The sequence below is a fragment of the Limanda limanda genome, chromosome 2 (genome assembly GCF_963576545.1).
Source record: "Limanda limanda chromosome 2, fLimLim1.1, whole genome shotgun sequence".
NCBI classification, from domain to species: domain Eukaryota; kingdom Metazoa; phylum Chordata; class Actinopteri; order Pleuronectiformes; family Pleuronectidae; genus Limanda; species Limanda limanda.
This window is the reverse complement of record NC_083637.1, coordinates 28,685,470-28,702,207: the sequence shown is the minus strand read 5'-3', so window position 1 is coordinate 28,702,207 and position 16,738 is coordinate 28,685,470. Positions and strand designations below refer to the sequence as shown.

Below are 16,738 nucleotides of genomic sequence, written 5' to 3'. Positions count from 1 at the left end.
GGAAGTTACAGCGATAAGCATAAGCAACGACGGTCAGGGACGTTTATGTGCGAGAACTCATTCTCGACTCTACGAAACGTTTTTTCGGACCACAGACGCACAATGCTGCACAAACGAAAGGCCCAGTTGGTTCAGCTGGCGTTTGAAAAAGACCTTACGGGAAAATGTACAACTGAGTGGAAAGACACTGTCTTGAGGAGGTTCAGTGCCAACACTCGCCGCCTTCAACTCTTCTGATGGTAAGTCATATGTTTCATTTACGTATGCCAGCCTTGGCTTTTTTAACAATATGCTAAATATGCTGTACTCATACTGAAGTTATTCTTTGTATACTGTATAGGCCTGGGAATTGGCGGTTTCTCCTAATTGTGTAGTGTTTGGGATTCCACGTGACGTACGTAATGCTGAGAGAGAGAGAAAGAGAGAGAGAACCTGAGGGACAGCCAGTAAGGCCACAGAATGCCAAACTAACTGTATGTTTGTTGTTATTTTTGGAATGTTCTTTTGTTGATTTGTTGATTCTCTTTTATTTTTAATCAACTCTGTTCATTTTATTTTGTCCTTCTGCATGTTTATGTAATATGTATGTGTTGAATCAGCTTTGGCAATAGTGTTAAAAAACATTCATGCTAATAAAGCTTCTTTGAATTGAATTGAATGGAGAATTTGTGTGTGCGCACGTTTTGTTTTGAGATCGGGGCAGGCGTGTTTGTGTAGGCGCTATTAGAAACATGGCTGCATTGACTGTGATCATATATTTATTGATGCAATGGTGATAGTTGTACTGTAACATTACCTACTTAATTATTCGTAGGCTTGTCACTTGTGGTTTTGGCGATGCTGAGAGAGAGAGAGAGAGAGAGAGAGAGAGAGAGAGAGAGAGAGAGAGAGAGAGAGAGAGAGAGAGAGAGAGAGAGAGAGAGAGAGAGAGAGAGAGAGAGAGAGAGAGAGAGAGAGAGAGAGAGAGAGACTTACGTGCACTCATGTTTTGAGATTGGAGGTTAGTGTGTTTTGTGTGTTGGTTTGCGGAAAATTCGTTTTATGTCACTGTCAATTGAATGGGAATTTATGCCCCTCCGCTGTGAGCCTATGCCCCCCCATTAGATTGGTTCTGACGCCGACTCTGCCTGGCACAGGCCTCTGGCTGCAGCCTGGAGGCATCGGCACACTTCAAATAAGAGCCATGTCAGATTGTTCAGCAGCATCTAAAATCCCCCCACTTTTTTCTAATGTTGGAAACACATAAATTGGAAAAGAAAACCAACTTTCACAGCGAATAGATGCAGAGGAGACAGAAGGCAGGAGTTCAACTTCTCTCTCAAGCTCTCTTTTGTGATTCTTTGGGACTACTTCTTCTGTGTGCAAACCAATAGCTGTGTCTCATTTCAGGGGCTGCGTCCTTCATTGGCCACGTAGACAGCGAAGGCTGAACCGAAAAGAGAGGGTCTGCTCTACAGAGGCTTTCAGCATCACCAACAAATCCCTCCTTATTGCTGTTGCCTAGCAAAATAGATGTTAGGCATGCCTAAAAGTTGTAATACCCCTTGGCTCTTTAACATTTGCACCATTAGCTATTTAGTTGACCTGAAATGTGATATTTAAGCAATGGACATCTCATCGCCTGGCAGCACCATCAACCCTTTGACGAAGCACAATGAATCCTGGGGTAGGTTGGGGATGGAATGATGAATTTGTCTGCAGTATTTATAGGAGCCTTCAAAATGGGACAGTCTAGTCAGGCAGCTATGACCCAATCAGTCTTCAAATACAGCCTGCGAAGGATGCAGCCACTGATTTGAGACACAGCTAATAAAGAGTGAGGACATGACAGCTCCCTAAAAGTGAGGTCAGGGCAGATTTATCGCCCCCAATTGATAAACTGACGTATTGATCATAAACCCCGCGCACATCTTGTAATGTCTTTGAGATCCCTGTGGTGATACTGATGTAGGATTCTATGACTTAGGCGTAAATGGGCGTTCAGCTGCAGTTGGAGAACCTCATCAAACATAAAACAGGAAGCTGAGAGATGCTATATGGATCAAATCTTTCAAATGCTCTTTTGTAAATGTAAGGTTGTGGTCACTTTCACCACAGATGATACAGAAACAGCCTAATTTTCTCTTCTCTAGTATTGAGACATGCCTCACTCCATTCCTTTCCTCCTCTCTTTTTTCGTCACTTCCTCCTAAGACCGATAGGTAACCGATAGTTATCTATCGGTCACCCGCTTGTGTTACATATTCATTCTGCAACACTGTTTTCATTTTAAGTGGCCCCTCTCATTCAAGGACATCATTACCTCGCTCTTCCCTAGCCTTGAATAATTATTGTGAATATTTTTAGCAGAATTGCATCTTTCCCTCTCCTCATGTCTTTCTGAGCTCCCTGCATGAGTCGTGACTTCCCTTACTGTTACTTGTTGAAAACACGTTCTTTTATCCTTTAAGAGAAGTAGAGCCGAACTCGGTTTGCTCAAATCAAAGTATTTATTTAGGAAGCAATGAACAGGTTATCAGCAAAACAATGGGCCTCCACACACTAGTTGTATCAGAGCGCGATAAACATCCGGCATCTGTCCATTTTATAACAGTAGATCTTCGTTCCTCCTCCTCGGAAGTGCGCAGGCGTAATCCATCCTCCTGGCTTTTGGAATACGGAAGTAGAACAAGAAGACACTCCCAATGACATTATAGTTGCTTGGCAACCTGTTAACTTCATAAATCTCCTTGAACCACAGATGCAATGTGGGGCAAAATTGTTGTCCAGCGAAGCAAATAATATTATATTTCAGCTATATCAAAACAAACCTGACCGTGTAAACATTCGCAGCAACTGAACCCAAAGCAACATACAACATTAAGTCAACAACGTCACTCTGTCTGACCTCCTATCAAGACAGCTGTGAGACTGACATCAATATGACAATCCCAATTCTTGTAGATTAAACCTTAGGAGAGGAAAAGGTTATTATTAAAATCATTTGTATGAATGCCTAATATATAGCTAAAACTGCTTCTGTCCCAACCTATCTTTACTGTTTAGAGTTCAGTCAGCAAAGGCTATAGTTAAAAAGTTTGAAATTCCAACATACTTCAGCTTAACTATCTTTCCTACTTGGTTTTACTTGGCCAGGGTTGTTGGGGAAACCCAAGCCCAATTTGGCAACTTCAGATCTGTTACGTCACCTAGCCCCCTCTAGCATCACATCACGCCGCCAGTAGCGTGGGCTTATGTGTGAGGAGGGGTAGCACACAGGGAAAACCACTTCACAGGACTGGCTCGATGCAGGCTCATTTCAGAGGCTGCGAGAAGAGAGAAGGCATTCCCTTTGAAGCCGGCAGCTCACAGACAAAGATCTGGGTTACAATGAGAGGGGGAGGGGGGGGGGGGGACAGAATAATACCCAACACACTGAAGCTTGTGAATGTAATTCTTCTTAACTACGCATCGCACATGACACCCAACCTTCTTAAGCTTTAGATTAAGTTATCTTTTCCTGTTTATTCACCATTCTCCTTGTATTCGTTCAAGATGAGAGATCCACTGGAGCTACAATAAAATATGTATGAGAGAAGATATAGCAGACGGCAACCCCCTCATCTTCACCATGGCAATAAACCTTCCTGGTGTTTACTCTGATTTGCTGGGAAATGTATCAAGTTCTGCTGTGGTGGAATATTATATGACCCATTATATGCAGTGGGTATTTGATAAAAAAAAACAAAAAACTTTAAGGAATCACATTGGGCTCTATTCTAATGATCAAAGAACATAGTCTTAAGTGCATTGCATAAGCATAATTAGGGTGTGTCCAAATATACTTGAGCTATAAACGCTTTAATGTTTGCACTTAGTCCCTTTATTTAACAGGAATGTGGTTTGGGCATATCAGGCAAAAACAATCAATCAGAGCAACATCTCCCATTCCTTTTAAAAGCCAGGTGTGCTCGCACAAGAGCAGATTGATATTATGAGGCCGTCTGTGTGTGTGTAATAATTAGAGAGTATGTTTTGCTTTCCAGGTTCTAATTCTATCTCTCTCTGTTGGGGTAGCTGAGAAGCTGAGAACAGCTCAGACAGAAGAGGTGGACTCAAAGCCTGATGTACAGTGTTATCTCTCTTTATTTGTCTCCTGTTCTCGCCCACCACAAACCTGAGAACCACTGCCCTAGTCTCACTTCATTGCCTTGTTAACTCCACTTTTGTTCTCCACTTCAGGCGACCAAAACCTGACTCCTATCAAAAAAGTTTACTGAGCGTTCAGGGGGTCAGAGCTCTCAGATCCATGAGCTTAAACCTGAAAAAACTAAAACTGTTTTGTCTGTGTTGTGGTCAATGCTCAAAACAGGGAGAAAATTCAGCGAGAGGAAACATATGTGGGCCTGAGCGGGTCTTAGTTACCCACACAGAAATCAATACAGACACTGAGAACAGAGACAAGAGAAAGAAGAGGAGGAGCAAAGCAGTGTGGGAAATGATTCCTCAGCTGTAAATCTAACCACCTTACAGAGGAGGAATAACACATAGCTTTAATGTTGTTTCTCTTTAAGCATTGTCTCTCGGCCTCTTTGCTTTGGATCAAATATTCTCCCAAATAATGATAATGATATAGTTAGAATGTTTTAACTAACAGCTGGGTGTCATGCCCTCTGCCTCACCTGCCTACTAGGCTCTCTCTTTCCCTCTCTCTCTCTCTCTTGGTGTGTAGGTGGCGTGGCTGATTACTGATGAGAACCTGGTGTGCTGGAGTTGGGGCCTTGATTGACCAGCTGCCTTTAGAAGCTCCACTACTGCTCTCAGTTTGCGCCGGACTATAGACTCAGTTTATGTCAGTTCCAGCTTCCGCTAATCGTACTATGAAGATTCTGAAAAGTCCTGTTAGTTCCGTGTCCTAACATTGCCTGTCTTCCTGCTCAGGACCAGCACCTGGATTATTGCCCCGACTCCAGCTCCAGAGTCCTGCCTGCCTGCCTGCCTGCCTGCCTGCCTGCCTGCCTGCCTGCCTGCCTGCCTGCCTGCCTGCCTGCCTGCCTGCTTACCTGCCTGTCACAACCTGCCTCTGCTGCCCTCGAACCCCGGATTCCTCCACCAGCTAAGTACTCCGGTGATCCAAACACCTGTCGCCAGTTTCTCACCCAATGCCAGTTAGCCTTTAATGCACAGCCCATTAGATATGCTAATGATAATGCTAAGATCGCTTTCCTTGTTCATTTACTCGAGGGCCATCCGCTCAGCTTTTATAATGCACTCTTCGAGCAACACTCCCCGCTGGCCGTGTCTGCCGAGGCCTTCTCTAAAGAGCTCAAGCGGATGTTCAATCACCCGATACGGGGCCAGCAAGCCGGGCAGCTGCTTTCGAGGATCCATCAGGGACGACTGACCGTCCGGGAGTTTGTGATTCACTTCCAGCTGGAACGAGGCTGCACTGATCACGGCGTTCCAGAATGGCTTAAACCGGGACATTGGGAGGGAGATTGCACTCCGCGGAGAGTTTAACTCGCCATTAAGACCGGCGACCAACTCCTCCTGTGGCGTGCTAACTTCGCTAGTTCCCCGGATTACTCTGAACAGCTGTCTTCCCTTGGGTCCCGCTGAGAAATGCCGGAGATTTCCGAACCAGAACTCTTCTGGAGAGAAGAACCGCAGAATGAAGACCCAGTCCTGCCTGTACTGTGGCCGAGCTGGTCATTTCCTTGCTAACTGCCCCATCCGCCTGGTAAAAGGTCCGGCTCGGCAGTAGTGGGAGAGATACTGTTGAGTTGTGTTGTTAGTCCCTCTCCCCCAGACCGTCTGCAGCTCGATGCCTCCCTCTTGTAGCGAGGGAGGGAATTCCCATTCACGGCTCTAATTGATTCAGGGGCTGATGAGAGTTTCATTGATAGTAGGGTTTGTCAGCAGTTGGGCATCGAAACGGAGCTCCTCGATGTTCCACTGGATACCAAGGCATGGAAAATGGTATGCTACTGGCCAGGATTGACCGTAGAACCGTCCCCATACCCTTACATCTATCTGGAAATCACCAGGAGAAGATCCGTTTTCATGTTATTGACTCTCCGCACGTTCCCCATCTCCTGGGATTTCCCTGGCTGAAACTCCACAACCCATATTTTGATTTGACTACAGGAAAGATCCGTTCCTGGAGTCCATATTGCCAATCTCACTGTCTCCGTTCTGCCCAAAGTCCCACATCTACGCCACCGCCTGTAGCGGTGCCCCCGGACCTGTCCTCGGTTCCTCAAGTTTACCATGACCTCGCCGCAATCTTCAGCAAGGAGCAGGCTCTCTCTCTTCCTCCACATCGGCCGTATGACTGTGCCATTGAGCTTCTGCCTGGGGCCCCTCATCCCAGCAGCCGACTGTACAACCTCAATCGCCCAGAGCAGCTGGTCATGGAGAAGTACATCCAGGAGTCCCTGACGGCTGGGATCATCCGTCCATCATCCTCTCCAGTGGGTGCTGGATTTTTCTTTGTCGGGAAGAAGGACGGCACCTTAAGACCTTGTATTGACTATAGAGGGCTCAACAACATCACAGTCAAAAACAAGTATCCTCTGCCTCTCATTGACTCTCTCTTTGTCCCTCTTCAAGGAGCCTCCATCTTCACCACCCTGGACCTGCGCAATGCCTACCATCTGGTGCGCATCAGGAAGGGGGATGAATGGAAAACTGCTTTCAATACCCCGTTAGGTAATTACGAATACCTAGTTATGGCTTTTGGTCTCTCAAATGCCCCAGCAGTCTTCCAAGCTCTAGTGAATGATGTGCTACGTGACATGCTAGGTCGTTTGTTTTTGTATACTTGGATGATATTCTTATCTACTCCCGCTCTCTTCAGGATCATCAGGAGCATGTTCGCACAGTGCTGCAGCGACTCCTGGAGAACAAACTGTTTGTCAAGACCGAGAAATGTGAGTTTTATGCCACCACTTCTTCCTTTCTTGGTTTCGTCATCTCTCAGGGGGAGCTCCTGATGGATCCTGCCAAAGTCTCTGCTGTCGCGGACTGGCCCACTCCTACCAATCGCAAGCCAATTTCTATAGGAGGTTTGTGAGGAACTACAGCACCATAGCAGCTCCTCTGACAGCGCTCACCTCCTCCTCAGTTCCATTCCGCTGGACTCCTGAGGCCGAGGCGGCCTTCTCCAACCTCAAGTGCCTGTTCATCTCCTCTCCCATCCTTGTCTACCCTGACCGATCACTTCAGTTTGTCGTGGAAACGGATGCGTCTGAAACTGGGGTAGGTGCTATACTATCTCAACGCTCTCCCCTAGATAACAAGATACATCCTTTTGCTTTCTTCTCCCACAAGCTTGATCCCCCGGAGAGGAACTTTGATGTTAGCAATCGAGAGCTACTAGCTGTGGTGTTGGCATTAGAGTAATGGCGACACTGGCTCGAGGGTGCGGAGCACCCCTTCATTGTTTGGACAGACCACAGGAACCTTTCCTATATCCAGACAGCCAAGCGTCTTAACTCTCGTCAGGCAAGGTGGGCCCTGTTCCTGGGTCGATTCAATTTCACATTGACTTATCGTCCAGGGTCCAGGAATGTAAAACCGGACGCCCTGTCCCGCCAGTTCACGTTGGAGGAGCTCCACTCTGAACCAGAGACCATCGTCCCTCCGTCCTGCATCATTGCTGCCCTCACCTGGGAGGTCGAAGCCACGGTCCGTCAGGCTCAGACCACCCAGCCCGATCCAGGTACTGGACCTCCTAACTGTCTCTTTGTCCCAGACTCTGTCCGCTCTCAGGTCCTGCAGTGGGCAAACTCCTCCCGCCTTACCTGTCATCCGGGGATCCACCGTACCATCTCGTTCCTCAAGCGACGCTTGAAGAGGGGAAGACGCGTAACCGGTCTTCCCCTGTCTGGAGGTAATACTGTGGTCCTCACTGTAATTGACCGTTTCTCCAAGGCTGCCCATTTCATTGCCCTGCCCAAACTACCCTCTGCTCGGGAGACTGCTGACCTATTGGTATTCCGCATCCACACGCTGCCGTCAGACATCGTCTCTGACAGAGGGCCGCAATTTACATCTCAAGTGTGGAAGGCTTTCTGCACAGCCCGTGGAGCGACCACCAGCCCGACGTCTGGATATCACCCCCAATCCAACGGCCAGACTGAGCGGGCCAATCAGGAGATGGAGGCGGCACTCCGCTGCGTCTCCGCTGCGAAGCCATCGTCCTGGAGTGCTCGGCTGCCCTGGTTGGACTACACCCACAACACACTCCCTAACGCCTCCTCCGGTATGTCTACCTTCCTCTGTTCTCTGGGCTATGAACCCCCACTGTTTCCAGATCAGGAGGACGAGATCAAGTCCCTTCGGTCCAGGACAAAATGCGTTGCTGCCATAGCACTTGGAGGCGCGCTCATGCTGCCCTGCTCCGTGCTTCCTCCAGGACTCAGGTCCAGGCCAACCTTCGCCGCACCCCGGCGCCCGCTTATGATCCAGGGGACAGAGTATGGCTCCTCTCCAGGGATCTTCCTCTTCAAGTGGACTCTAGGAAGCTTGCCCCTCGGTATGTTGGTCCATTTGTGGTAGAGGCTGTTGTGAACCCTGTGCTGTCCGGCTGAAGCTCCCTGCCTCCTTTCGTAGGATTCACCCCACCCTTCATGTGTCACAGTTGAAACCTGTTCAGTAGTCCCCTATCTCCCCCTGATGCTGCCCCCCTTCCCCTCCGGATGGTGGACGGTGGTCCTGTTTACACGGTGCGTCGCATCCTGGACATGCGGAGCATGGGGCTGGCTTTCGCTACTTGGTGGACTGGGTGGGTTATGGTCCAGAGGAACGCTGTTGGGTCCCCTGGCGGAACATCTTTGACCCCTCCCTCATCACTGACTTTCGCCGGGATCACCCCGACCACTTCCTGAGGGCGCCAGTAGAGGGGGAGGTACTGTCATGCCCTCTGCAACACCTGCCTACTAGGCCCTCTCTTTCCCTCTCTCTCTCTCTTGGTGTGTAGGTGGCGTGGCTGATTACTGATGAGAACCTGGTGTGCTGGAGTTGGGGCCTTGATTGACCAGCTGCCTTTAAAAGCTCCACTACTGCTCTTAGTCTGCGCCGGACTATAGACTCAGTTTATGTCAGTTCCAGATTCCGCTTATCGTACTATGAAGATTCTGAAAAGTTAGTTCCGTGTCCTAACCTTGCCTGTCTTCCTGCTCAGGACCAGCAGCTGGATTATTGCCCCGACTCCAGCTCCAGAGTTCTGCTTGCCTACCTGCCTGCTTACCTGCCTATCTACCTGCCTGCTTACGTTATTGGACATTTCCAATAAACCTCAGTTGACTTTACTCCTGTCTCAGCCTCTGCCTCTGTGTCCAAAACCTGGCCCTTAACACTGAGCTTATAACAGTTATGGTAGATCATGCTGAGCCTGTAACAGTCACTGCGGATACATGTGTCCGATTGGAACCCGATTTCTGGCGTTGTCCGGTTTCAATCGAAGATCCATGTCATGTAACTCCACAAATCTAGATTTCTTGTGTCCGACTGAAGTCGGATAACCACCCCCAGATAAGTAGATCGGATTTGGCTGTATATCGGACAACGCGCGCATGTAACTCTGGAAGCTAGACAACAACTGGAGATGACGTCTTTGCGCATGCTTGAGATCCTGCCCCCCCCCGCCCCCCCCCCCCTGGCCATGACCCGGACCATTCCAATCAAATGCGCCGTTCGCATTCGCAGTTCTCCTAGAGTAAACATGCACAACATCATGTAGAGGGACGTAGCTTCACATTGCTCTCCGTTCGTCATCTTTCTCGCATGCTGAGTTGAAGGCTGTTGTTGTTTTTTGTTGGTAGTCACCACTAGCTGTAATGAAAACAGCGCCACCTATCGTAGCGGGGTATGAAATGCTTTCGGACAAGAGTCGGATTTCTCAGTGCCATGTACCCTGAGATAGAGCAGTTAACCCCCCATGGATAGAGAAACCGGGCTTCAGCCGAAATCGGGTTTATGCCATCATGTAAACGTAGTGAGTATGATGAGGCAATCCTTAATTTACGATTTATAAATAAACCATAAATATCTTTGATTCAACCATTTCTCTCTGGAGAAGCCACCTTCCTCTTGATTTTTATTCTGTACCATTATCTACTGAAATGGACTGGCTCTCCCACACACTGCAGCTCATTAAAGTCGACCTTCCTGGTTCTTCTCTCCCTCAGCATTTCCCCCTCTCTTCATTCATCCTGTTTGCTTTGGAAAGGTCCTCCAGGAGTTGGGTAATAAACCCTCTCCAGGATTACCAGGGACTTACCCAGCAAACACCAGTCTCTAATAGAAGATGACGTAAACTATGGGAGTACTCTGCTGTGGCATTTGTCTAACCTTTGGAGGCAGAGGCCTGGTATTCAGGTAAAGGGAGGTAAAATGCTTTGACCTGACTGGTTGACAGACCGTGTTGAAAGGAGCCATATCCAACATATTAGCACTTGTTGACCTGATACTTGTGGACAGGGGACTAACATTAAATTCTCAAATCCTTTGACATAATTCATAACAAGGGAGACCCCTAACAGTTGGATATTAAAACTCTTCAGGCAACTTTTCAGAATCAACACTTTTTAAAAATATGGATAAGAAAGTTAATCTTTCGAAGCCCTACAATTTAACATCTGAGATCACTGTGCACATCTGTATTCAACAAATCCTTAAACACAAACATATTTAAGGTCTATTCTAATGGAAACCTCAGTTCTACTTTATAAATGTATCTGATCTGCGCTTGGTCTAAAACCGTGAATAGAAACTGACCAATACTCCCACTCTACAACCCTCATACCTGCCGCATACTGAAAAACATGAGGCCCAATCTCAACATGAGATCAGGAGAAATATTTTGTTTTATTTCTTCTTATGTTACATCTGAAATAATCCAAGCAGAGCCTAAAGCTTTACACAGAAACACATCCCGATTTGACACATGACCAGTTGCCTAGTTTCCAATAAAAGTTTCAGATAAAAGAAACGAGTCCACCTTGAGGATTCATGTCTCACTTTTTTACGAAACATGAAAAAGTACGTCTGTCTCCTCGCCAAGTCTCTGGTCCTGGATTTAGCAAGCTTTCAGAGACCTGATGTTAACAAGGCACCAGGGAGAGTAGGGGAATTAAGAGCAGGACATGGCGTCTGCCTCCCTAAAACAAAGAAGACAGGGCTGTCCTACTTTACCTATGCAGTCACAAGAAAGGGCACAAATTAAGAAGATTATCAGAGGAATAAAAAAGGATCCATAATCCTTAACAACTGCAGGTGAAGGAATGAGAAGAAGGTAAATGAAGAGGAGTAAACATGATTAACAGGAGTTGGTTCAGGACTTAACTACTGACTGCTGAACAAACTCCAACATGGATAATCGGAATCTGGGTTTGTGTTGGGTGTGTCCTTCCCACCAGCCTTTAACAAACACTACCATCACAACAGTCTCCACCTTTTTCCAACATTTTTATTTGATATGATCTGACATCTGCCAGTTTACTTATCTGCTTCTTCCAACCCCCTGTCTGACTTTACATCTTGAGAACATTCTGACTCTCCTTTGTGTTTTTGTCCCAAAACTCTCCCTCCAGTGACATACATTGCATACTAAAGCAGCTGCCCCAGAAATAGATTCTCCAACCTTTGTCAGCCCCAATCCCCATTTTTCACTGGTTTTGGATGAGCTTAGTGGGCTGATCCGTCGGGCAAGACAGACTGGGTGGCTCTGTGTTATTAAAATTTCACACAGCACCAACACCCGCCCAATTAAACACCGACATCTACGAGACCAGCTTAAATTAGTGGAATTTTTTTAATGGATGAAAGAACTGTTTTTGTGAGGTGAGATGAGTAATGAGGGCCCGCCATTTTGGATTTTCCATATTTTTACTTTGATGTACTTGTCGTAGAGCTTTCATCGGATCAACTTAAAATTTAAACGAGTGTCATCACAACAAGATGAAGTACTACAGTTATCAAAAGATCAGCTTTTCGTCAGAGCATGTGACCGTGGTCTGGCGTCAAAGTTTGGTTAAAACGCCATCAAAACACGAGCTTCTGTATCTCGGACATACACGGTCCAATCGAGTCCAAACTAGACACATAAGACAAGAGTCGCGACCTGAAAACATCAATACAGAAAGCGTGACTTAAAATAACAGCTCCCCCTGGTGGCAGCAGGAAATGTCTTGTTTTTGGTACGTCTTACACTTGGAAGTATTCCTCCTCATCCACTTTGCGAAACCATGTCAAACAGTATCAAATGGGTCTCAAGACATTGATAACGGAGATATAAGATTACTGTGACTTTTGGTCAAATGCCATATTAATGGCGTGGCATCAAAGTTTATCAACTCGCCATGACACACAAAATCGCTGTAACTTCGGATATTTGGTTCATTCTATTCCAAACTAGGCATGTAAGACAAGAGTCGCGACCTGAAGACATCTGCAAAAACACCATGACTTAAAATCACAGCGCCACCTACTGACTACAGGAAGTGAAGCGTTTATCCTTGCCGCAGTGCGCAAACGCATGCAACGCGGAGACGAGCGCTTGGTCATCGAACGCTCTGTCTTCCCCGACCGCAACAGACTTGATACCGCCCGTGTGCTCAGGGCCGTTAGTGCTACAACGTAGCCCTACTTTTTAGTTTTTTTATATATTTATAGTAGAAAAATATTTGTGTTCTCCAATATGCTCTGTTGCCAACTCAAACAAATATCAATACTAATATTGAGCTCAGAAACTCACCAATATTCAGGAAATTATCTGCAATGACAACAATAAATTATAAATTAATACTAAAATAATAATAATAAAAACTAAAAATACAATTTCTAAAATTTCTAGGGCTGCAAAGCAGCACTGGGCGGGCCCGAGCACATGCATTTGAAGCGTTACATGCGTTTTGCCTGAAAAAATTAAATAATGACTGAGGAAATATTGACACATAGAGCTGTTCAAACTTGGACTCTGATCATGAGACAGAAGTTTGGTGGTGATAGGACAATGCAAAGTGGAGTTATGACAACATCGTCTCCTTTGGCGAAGGATGAACCTTCGCCGTACCTCAAAGTTTACACGGTTTGAGGAAATGTTCCAATTCTGAGAGAGTGTTTTATTGGCCAGAACATCGTGTTTTAATGGCATGTAAACTTTGACGCCACGCCACGGTCACACCGTGTAACGAAAAATCGATATTTTAATACGTTTTTATCTCCATCTTGTTGTGATGACACTCATTTCAATTTGAAGTTGATCTGATGAAAGCCCTGGGAAAATTATCTCAAAGTAAAAATGTGGAAAATGGCCAAAATGGCCACTAAATGCAAAATAGAAGGCTTCCTGTTGCATTTTTCTCATTGAACCCAATACTTTTTTATACACAGTTTGATACACAAGTGTACTGATTTTTGTGAAGATCGGTCAATGTGAACACGTTCTGGGGGTCTCGGGGGGCACTGTTCAGCCATTTTGTGACGCCCATTGAAAATTCCTCCAGAATATGTAAATTTTCACCACTTTCTAACTTTCTGCAAATTTTGGTAAGAATTTGAGCATGTTAAAGCCATCAAAAAGCCAATTAATTTGCCCGAATAATAATAATCAGAGCAATATCAACAGGGACTCACCTGACCTTTGATGTCAGTGCTCGGGCCCTAATAATAACGGTCAGCCTCTTGAAATGTTAACTTTAAGTTTGGAAGTGGAGGGGTGTTGTCTCTATATCTACACATCAGTTCTTTGAAGAAGACATGTTATGCTCATAGTCAGATTCATGATATGAATGAGGGTTATTACTTGAAAAGATGTACATGCTCTAATGTTCAGAAAAGCATCACTGTTCTCATCCTGTCCACTGCTGCAGCTCTTCCTTTCAGCCTCTGTCTTGGTTTTAGCTCCTGTCTCTTTAAGCCCCCCCTCCTAAACAATCCACTGTGCTCTGATTGGCCAGCTGGCCCACTGATGGTCTACCACAACATAGTGGCGCATATGTTCCACGCTCATTTTAAATGGCTTTGTGTACCAGACTAGGACTAGGTGTACATTGTGTCAGATGTGTCACACAACATGACAATGATATATTGAGCCTTCACAAATCTGGTGGCATCAAATTCAGATTTGCTTTGTGTTTGAAGTTTATTCAATTGTGGCACAAGTGCATTCAGGCAAATGTGTATAATTTATGACAAATTAATGTAATGAGGTGAATATCAAGTAAGTTTACCTTTTAAGAAATCAAGACATTAGCTTTAAGAAACCTTTACGAGTCATGTTAGCTCACCTTTTGGAGATACAGTCAGGGTGTTACTGTGTTTCATGATGCCCTTGGCTTGAGCTACACAGGTATAGTCAAAATCATGTTGCAGGGCCTTGCCAGAGAAGACCCCGGGCGTCTTGGGGGTCAGTGGGCTGTCAGGCGGCTCAAGAGTGTAAGTCAGATCTTCCCTGGTGATTCTTTCAGAGGCGTAGTTCTCACTTCTGCAGGTTAGTGTCATATAATCCTTTTGAAAGACTTCGGCAGAAGACATGGTGAGAGTGGGCGCCGAAAACAGCTCTGTGGACAGATTTTAAAAAAAAACATCGGCACTGACATCACCTAATAGTGCAAATGTAGAACCTCAATACAAAGTGTTGTTAAAATTATCAGAAAAGACGAAAATAAATAAATAAAAATTAATTAACTTAAATTGAGTAAAAAACTGATAAACAGTTTCACACTCAACCAAGACCATCCTTCTTTTTTCTCTTGGCTACATTTAGATATACAAAACTGGGGACCTAAACCTAACCATGTCCTGGCTCTTGTTTATTATTTAGCAGACAGACATGTTGTAACAGTCCTCTCAGACAACTTATAGTAAGAGAGTACATAGTATATATTTCCCACTGATAGCTGTTCATTCAATAGTTTGTTCCCTGTTGAAAGTTTATAGAAATATTATAACCTAAAATGAGTAGAATGTGATTTCTGACTTGTCTGATGACCTTTACAGTTACTATATGTACAATGTGATCATGTACATGGACATTTGTTTCCTCTGCCCACTCACCAGTCACTGGAACCATCTCTGTGGTGCCTTTGGTCACATGTCCTATCTCCATTCTGCACTCAAAATCCCCAGGGTCCTCTGCCAGAGCGACCATGCTGTGGTTGATCTTGGTTTCTCCCCTGCTGAGAATCTTTGTCCCGTGGACCAGGTCCAGTTAGGGAGGGCTGCTCACAGAGATGTTGAGAAGTGTTCTGAAGGTGCACGAGATGCTGAGTTGATCTCCTTCATAAACCTTGGACTGAGGCAAAATCTCCAGGACTGGAGTGATGGGGAACTCTGAGGAGACAAAATCAGAGACGGAAACTTCAGATGGGCACAAAGCTTAAAAAAGTAGACATTTTAAAACTCTACTTGCCTTTGACTGAAACAGTGATAATGTTGCTCTCTTCAGACTTGAAGTAGAGTGGCATTATTGGGACAGCATAGGCACAGCTAAGATTGTGGATGCCAATGCTGCTGAGAGTTAACTTGGCTTCTAGCTGGTTGGAGTGGACCACACCGTCCAGGATCTCTGTGGAGTCCTCATAGAAGCAGAAGTAAATGGAGCCTGTCTCCCCGGGCGCTGTGCATGTGGCTGTTACCTCCCCTCTTCACTGACAACCTCTTTGTTAAGGTGGACAACTGGTTTCATGCCTGGAAAACCAACATTTAAGACATATACTCAGATTCCATAAAACTGTAGCATCTTCTGAAAATGTTTAAGATCGTCTGACAGCTCCAACATCCTCTCCTCTCTCTTGTTAAAAATAACTTATTGAATATGCCAAAGATGAATCCTGACTGTATAAGGTACATTATCATGGCTAAACAATGCACATTTTTTAAAAGCATACGAGCTCTGTTGTTCATCCCGACAGCTTCCATCCAAATTTAGTGTCCTGTGTGACTTTTTTAAATTTCTCCCAGTAGTTACATAGTAACTTCATTCGACTCATTCAAACTCACCTGAGCTTCTCCAGTCACAACAGATTAAAACACATTTAAAAAGGGACACAGAGAGAAGCCTCTGACACAAACCAACCTGTCACGGTGAGTTGTGTAGCTTCACTTGTCTTCTCTCTGCCCTCGATATTGATCTTGCACTTATATCTGACGGTGTTGGAGAGTCAGGCCCCGGGCAGCTGGTACAGCAGATTCTCTGATGTGCTTGAGGTCTTGGTGTACACCTTTTTGCTGTCCTTGTATATCGTGTACTCACGACTCAGCACCTCCCTTCTCAAGCTTCCGACGGTGGCCTTACATCTCACAGTCACATTGGTGTCCCGAGTCACACTAGTATTGGGCTCAATGAACAGGAAGATGCTTCTTATATAGAATGCTGTGGCGGGATTTAAAAAAAGGATAGAGTTAATGTACAAAGTAATCTATAGTGGAAAAGTATTTGTATTTGACCTTTGTAACCTTTTTTAATGACTTTGCTTCATTGTGAGCTCATATTTGATCAAAATTGAAAATAAATCCTCTATCCATCCATTTATACTGGTTATTCTTTGAGGGCTGTGGTAGAGCTGGAGCTAATCCCAGCAGACATTGGACCCATAGGTGGGAAAAGTCATTCACACCTCCAGTGAACTTCAATTACCCTCACACCTGTCTGCATGTAGTACAGTACCCAGAGGAAGTACCCAGCGTAGAAAGACTTGGATTCGAACTACGAACCTTTTTTCTGTGAGGCGACAGTGCTAAACACCACCAT

At 45.5% G+C, this 16,738-nt stretch overlaps 1 protein-coding gene across 1 annotated transcript; it reads right to left on the bottom strand.

Annotated features, from left to right (window-relative positions):
- Positions 1 to 14,259: 14,259 nt before the first annotated feature.
- On the bottom strand, positions 14,260 to 16,738 carry pecam1b (platelet and endothelial cell adhesion molecule 1b). Its single transcript, XM_061085561.1, is given in 6 exon segments — positions 14,260 to 14,546; positions 15,043 to 15,318; positions 15,398 to 15,628; positions 15,631 to 15,675; positions 16,064 to 16,360; positions 16,702 to 16,738. Coding segments are annotated over 6 exon segments (1,173 nt in total).